This window comes from Austrofundulus limnaeus, unplaced genomic scaffold, assembly GCF_001266775.1.
Source record: "Austrofundulus limnaeus strain Quisiro unplaced genomic scaffold, Austrofundulus_limnaeus-1.0 Scaffold174, whole genome shotgun sequence".
In the NCBI taxonomy this organism is placed as follows: domain Eukaryota; kingdom Metazoa; phylum Chordata; class Actinopteri; order Cyprinodontiformes; family Rivulidae; genus Austrofundulus; species Austrofundulus limnaeus.
This window is the reverse complement of record NW_013952576.1, coordinates 810,840-817,550: the sequence shown is the minus strand read 5'-3', so window position 1 is coordinate 817,550 and position 6,711 is coordinate 810,840. Positions and strand designations below refer to the sequence as shown.

At 38.9% G+C, this 6,711-nt stretch overlaps 2 protein-coding genes across 4 annotated transcripts in view; one reads left to right on the top strand and one right to left on the bottom strand.

The window, feature by feature from the left end:
* Positions 1 to 6,202, bottom strand: part of usp37 (ubiquitin specific peptidase 37) — a gene marked incomplete in the record, with an annotated part of 18,174 nt that extends 11,972 nt beyond the window's left edge. For both annotated transcript variants that reach the window (XM_014017681.1, XM_014017682.1), the window contains 6 exon segments: positions 228 to 305; positions 384 to 499; positions 575 to 663; positions 1,846 to 1,996; positions 3,840 to 4,065; positions 6,004 to 6,202. In XM_014017681.1, the coding sequence (XP_013873135.1) occupies positions 228 to 305; positions 384 to 499; positions 575 to 663; positions 1,846 to 1,996; positions 3,840 to 4,013 (608 nt within the window).
* Positions 6,203 to 6,269: 67 nt separating this feature from the next.
* The window catches only part of LOC106524050 (cell differentiation protein RCD1 homolog), a 10,618-nt gene continuing 10,176 nt past the window's right edge, over positions 6,270 to 6,711 (top strand). The window contains exon 1 of one of the 2 annotated variants that reach the window (XM_014017684.1): positions 6,270 to 6,494. In XM_014017684.1, coding sequence (XP_013873138.1) covers positions 6,477 to 6,494 — 18 coding nt within the window. In that variant the 5' untranslated portion in view covers positions 6,270 to 6,476. The remainder of the gene's footprint in view (positions 6,495 to 6,711) is intronic. The other variant, XM_014017685.1, reaches the window with a different exon arrangement.

Genomic DNA, 6,711 nt, shown 5'->3' with positions numbered 1-6,711 from the left:
ATATATGGATTTAATTATGAAATCAGAATGATCCAGGTATCAAAATGTAGCTTTTAAAGCAGGAATCTGAAAATGTAATTAGGTCATTTTGACCAAATTTGACTTAAATGTCATTTTGATATGATGGGTCACATATTTCTGAGTGATAGACAGCAAAATAAAAAACAAAAAACAGCTATTGTGTGTTTAAAAAACACTTTGCAAATTTGTGCAAACACAGTTTTCACCTGGATGAATCGTTTTCTTTGGGGTAATCCTCGGTTAAGTCACTTTCAGAGTTGAGCAGCCTCTTCCTCTTCTCAGCCCTGAAACAAACGTCAGATTGAGAAACAAAAACTACAGATTATTCACATGTTCGGGTGGATTACTGGGTCAGATCTCACCTGTTCTCAGACAGCCCGCTGCGGGTGGGGGTGGAGGCCGCTCTGCTGGGGCTGCTCAGAGGTTTACGTGGGGTCGTGTCCTCCCGACCCTCTGCACTGTGACGCCTCAAGGTCGTCTGGAAACGCGCCGAGAGCTCCAGTGAAACGTTACAAACTTTCATGTTTTCTGTACAAGTCGGCGCGGCGCTCACCTGTTTATCGCCCGATGGGCTCTTCTCGTTTTTCATGGAGCGGTTTGCAAGAACTCCAAAGTTTGCACTTCCGTGGGAGGACTTCAAAACTGCAACATTAAACAGGAGTCAGTTTGTTACAGCGATACATCGTCTCTGTTGTCGGCCAAAGCAGCACACAGTCTTCTACAAGAGAACGCCAGGAAAAACCAACAGGTAACTTATTTCACTTCCCTTCTATTAACTTTCAAAAAATAATGGTACAGTCCTTTAACCTGTTGAGCCCCATCGTCTCGTTTTCTATTTCTTTTAACTTCTGTTAACTTCAGATCTGTAAGTTGAACCTGGACATGTTTGGGACCAACAGAAATCTACGAATGTTGGCTATTTTTACATTCATGACAGTTGAATCAGAAAGTAAACAAACTGTACAAAATGGGATTGTTGCAAATCTGTAAAGGAAAAATATTTTGACATTTGTTTTTAAAGCAGGTCAAAGCAGATACCAAAATATCTTGTAAAGTGTGTTGAAAGTTTTTTTTACTTGATTTTGAGTGAATATAATCCAACTGAAGTCAAATATAATTTTCGTTATTTTATATAATGTATTTATTTATTTGTTTAACCTTTATTTATCCAGGTAAACAGTTTGAGAACCACTTCTCGTTTACAAAACATGACCTGGCCTATATATGGTGACAAATAAATGTTGGATAATTTTTCAAAAGAACAAACATTCAATAACAAGTCTTTTAAGTCAGGTAAGAAAAAATAAATAACTTTTGCAATTAAAAACTTGATTTCTTAACATTTATTAAATGGTAACATCATGGTCTGTCCTGTGCAGAATGACAAAATATAAAATTATTTCTTTATTAAAACCTGTGTAACTTTGCTCCAGTTCATTTTATCAGCATGAATCTTTGCACAGGTGATGTCCACAGGTGGATTTATGGTTTCTAAGAGTTTTTAGCCTGATTTATTATYGTTTTAAATGGGTTTTATACTGTCTAATGCAAAAATTACTCAGACGGGAGGGGAAAAAGATGTAAAACAAATTATGTTCCATCCTAAATATCTCTAAAACAAGAGCAGCTGTTTTACACTTCTAATGCAGTCTACCAAAGTGTTAGCTTTATTGTGATAGCAAGATTATTTGTAAAAGCTGAGACACACAATTACATTTCAGCATGGTATTTTGAGCAAAAACATCCAAAAAAACCTTTTGGGGCTTAAAAGGTTAAAAAAGGTACGTTAGGGTTTAAAATAAAATCAATAAAAAAAGTGATTACCAAACTTTCCCTGCTTGAGTTTCTCCAGGCACTCCTTCGTCCTCTCAGCCACAGCCAGGGGCATTTTATCCAGGGTGATGATGCTGTTGTCRTTCAGGACCAGCCGAATGAAGCTGGACTTTTGGGTGAAGGTTTTCACATTCTGGTTCAGCTGAGAACAAAACCAAGACGTTCAAATTAACGACTATAGCTGCTGCCAGGGATAAGCTTATTTATTCCTACCCATGGCACCCATTCAGTAAAACCCTGTGTTAATCTTCCTGTCAGACACACAAAGTACAACTGCATGTTGAAAACTACGCACCGCAGGATTTCTGGATTTTTGATTTGACTGAGAATTATTCATGAATTCTGTCACATTGGGATGAAAAACTTCCACGCTACTTTAAATAAGCTACTAACTTCTCTATGTTTTCTCAGTATATGACTGCGAACACATGAGGAAATGCGTGACCAGAACAAACTAAAAAAAAAAAGAGCAATTGTTCATTAATTCAACAAACTCTTCCTCATGAAAACCCATTAAGGAGAAGTGGAATCAGATATTTTGTTATGAAAAAACACACATATACAGCTGCACCTGTACAGGTGGAACATTTAAAACWCAACTGTATCTAGTGGTCGACTGATACATCAACCAATATTTATGTTTCTCTTTCCTCGCATGACCCGTTAGCACATTCAGCAGCCATACTTCGAGCTCACCACGTGCATTTCTGCTCCTCCCTGGCAGAGAGCGGCTGGTCATGTTGGAAGACTGAGCGCCAACAACAAGGGTAGGTTTTCAACTTTTAAGGTATTTTTACCTGTCTAATTACTACATCCTATCTGTCCTTTAAAAGTCCAACTCTAACTGTAGCTCAGTGAAAAGTCTATTTGTGTGCTGAAGCAGAGGAACTTCAGAGGAAAAGTAATTCACCGTAAATAAAATAAAAGAAACTAGAAGCAGCAACATCATCATTCAGTGAGTCAAATACAACCCTTTAAAATATTTACCAACTTTTAAAAACTGTTACGGCCAGAGGTCTTTCTTCTATGTTTATACTAAAGCATGGAATGACATTCCTCAAAACATAAAGTCCATTTCAAAACTACAGCCCTTTAAGAAGACTCGTCTGCCATCTGCTGGACACTTTTTGTTCTGCTCATATTTAGACGTCCTATTTTGCAAATGCTGCCTTCCTGAAATTTGGTATGCTTGTTTGTCTTTGTGTCTATGGTGTATAATGATGTGATTGTGATGCTGTAATTCTGAGTGTTTTATGTGCTGCAGAACAGGAACCTGCTGTAAAACAGCAATTATGCTGAGTCAGGCTTGATTTTTAGTAATATTTTCTTGTTAAATAAATAAATCAAATCAATTTCTTACTGGAAACACGTAGTTTAGATTGAAGTTTATTATAAAAAAATGTACGTTTATAACGATAAACTTTAATTAGTTTACACAGCAACTTCCTCTACATTGKAGTTTAGAGTAAAACATATTGTTTCCTTTAATTCTGAGATTCTGTACTRGTGATTGTTTGTACAGATGCAACAAATATATTCCTACTAGGGTTGGGCAATATTGGCAAAAAAATTAATCACGATTAATTGTGGTATTTAGCCGATAACGATTAATTTAACGATTAATGCCCTGAGTCCCTGGACACCCTTATTTCGTAGTAACATGACCAATTAAGTGGGAAAGATTTGCTTTTTGTAAAAAATTGTTCCAAACTGTGTGAAAATTACAGATTTCAGGCTATACATCATATTTTAAATTGTGTTGATAAATTACAGAACTTTATTTTAATGTTCGTCATATTTGAAGCGGAGAGGAGCACCGAGCGGACTGACCGGAGTAATCCCCAGTCAGTCTGCCTGCTGGCATTAATTGTCAAGTGCCAAAAAGTAATCGATTTATGTTTTTCTGACGATTAATTGCACACGATACGYTAATTCCTACAATATGTTTAAAGACCTGTAATGTAAAGTTGACAAACAGTACGCACCTGAAACGTTTTGGGAGCTCCACCACTGCTGAATCTCAGACACAGGTTAACTTTGTTGTCCTTCTCTAAAATCTCAAAACTCCCTTGTTTCCATCTGGTAGCCCCCAGGTCAAGGTTGTTTATGCGAATATTGACAACGCCACCACTGGAGATTTTGGGCACTAAGGTTGCCATGGCTTAAGGTCCTGACGGTACACGCCGTGAACTTGGATTTGGCAATCAAATCCTGGAAAAGAGACATGAAAGTATTTGTCAGTACAGCAAATACTAACAATGAGCCATTAGGGCTGTGTATTGGCAATAATTTGGCGATAAGATACATATCATGACAGAGGGGTCACGATACGATATATCCCGGTATATTGCGATACTATAAGCAAGGCGATATATTGCGATTTTTTTTTGGTCCAAAAATTCTATTAAATAAAAACCTCTTACTGGGAAAAAAGGAAAAACCAAAATTTATTGTCTCAGAAAACTGTTTTACATAGACATGCGCTAGCCTTCTGTAACGTGAAGGTTGACTAAAGTTGGAAAAAAAGAGCACACGAGACCCTTAATTTGGTTTAAAATAGAGACATTCTGACAAATAAGTAACTGTTTGTAACCGTACCTCAGCTTAAGGGCTCGACACACGGGAGGCGACGTCGCTCGCCCTCCTCCAACTAAACGACCGGCGAAAATAGTGCATGTAAAATTTCGCGCTCGTACACGTACACACGCAAGCTTGCGACGCGACATATGAAAGTTGAAAAATGTTCAACTTTTGTCGCTGTCGCTTAGCGTACAACCAATCAGCGAGTGTTTCATTGACTGACCAATGAGGAGAGTATGCTACACACTGCCGTTAGCTAACACTTTCACCAAGTTATTACTAAAAAGCTTTGTGGGAATTTATTGGCACCAGGATGAAGTTTATGGTAAGTTTTTCCTCATAAAACTGTATCTTGATGTGTGTTTGTTTTTCAGTATCATTAGCATAGCAAGATTTTAGTTTACACGTCCGTAATGCACACCCGCCTTCAGAGTCAAGAACCAATCAAATTTTGTGAAGACAAGTGACCTGAGAGCGCAAATCGTCACGCTGCTATCGCGTCCCGTGTGTCGGGTTTCACCCTGGCTGCGATGACAGCCGTTAATTGCTGTAGTTTGTCGCTCCCCGTGTGCCCTGTTTAGAAGGCAGAGTGTGTCGGTCTTTTCTGCTCAGATTCAGCTATCGGAGCATGAAGCTAATGTTTACTCACAATGCTAATGCTACCCTTACTCTCTGGTGCTCAAGAGGTAGAGGAGCCAAATGACTAGCTCACTGCTGCCAACTAGTGGTCAGAGGCTGAACTACAACATAAAAATGAACGGCTGGCAGGGAAGTTGACATTTTAGACCTTAATTAAAAATCGATACAGGGCTTTAGAATATCAATACAGTATCGGGAAATGAAATATCGCGATATTTCAGTGTATCGATATTTTCTTACACCCCTATGAGCCATGTTATTGGGCTATAATAATACAGTGAAATGATGCTAAGTTTAAGTTGTGATCCCCTTCATTTGTTTACATTTTTCCTTCCAAAAAGCCACGTTGTCTGTCATTTAAGCTGCAGCTCATCACTAAAAATAATGTAATCCAGGTTCACTTTAAATCTGTAGCTGTGGATAATCTCAAATTAAACAGCTGATTTACAGCCCAACAAGCTGATCAGTTTTACCAATTCTTACTAAAAGTCTCAACAAATCTGCAGCTTCACTAAAACAAATCAGCACAATGAGCAGAGCAGTGGGAAACAGCTTAACACAAAATTACCACCGTAAACACAAAATTACCACCGTAAACAGAGGTGTATAACGGGTCAACAGCATAACACGATGTTACCCTGCTCGGTTTGGTCTAATTGAGTTATTTTCCGAGGACAAACGATCATAAACGTGTCTCCAAACACAGAAATTAGAGGAAAAACACAAAAGAAACACAAAGCTAGCAATGAGGGCGGTAAACTCGTCTTTTTTTCATSAGGGCGCTGAATGGAAGGAGGAGGAGGCCGACATTAGCGCACCTGCTAACAGGCTAACGGGAGCTAGCCGAGTGGCTAATTCGCCTGATTGTAAAGTGATGAAAACAGAGCCGCAGCTCAGGTGGTCTGTCGCCTGCTGCGGTGCTGGGCTCACCTTCAAGCGTGTAGCATGCGGTACGACTTCTCCTGGTGTTTCTCCGGGGGGGCAGAAACTCAGCTCTGCCGGCATTCGTCGCCCAGCTCTCCGCTGTGTTTGTTGTTGACGCCTCGCAGCGACGTGCGATGATGGCGGGAACGCTTCACAGCGGAAAGAGGAGAGTGCGTTCTGTGCTAATCTCGCGATATTTACCCCCGTTAAAACAGACCGGCTCGGTCCACACCTCGCGATACTTCATCGTTTTTCAGCGGAAATGGAGTTTTGATGCTCATTCTCGCGATATCTTGAAATAGCGTCCTGATAGCTTATTGACGACGAACAAAAACACAAAATCTTGTTATTTGATGAGTAGCAGGTAGTTTGGAAACCCACTTTGGGTTTTGGATTTGTATTTATTAAATACGTTTTTTAAATATAGCAGATTAATCAAGTTTTAAGCAACATTTGGAGACAACGGAGAGCTTCAGAGGATGCTAACTACAGGAGCGGTGGGTATTTTTCTGTTCACGTTTTAGATTTACGTGTTTAAAAACACCAAAACATACTAAATAATGGTGTACTTATTGTGTAATATTTTCAAGACTATTTGCTCATTAAATAAAATACATTTAGGCGATAGATAGATAGATGATAGATAGATAGATAGATAGATAGATAGATAGATAGATAGATAGATAGATAGATAGATAGATAGATAGATAGATA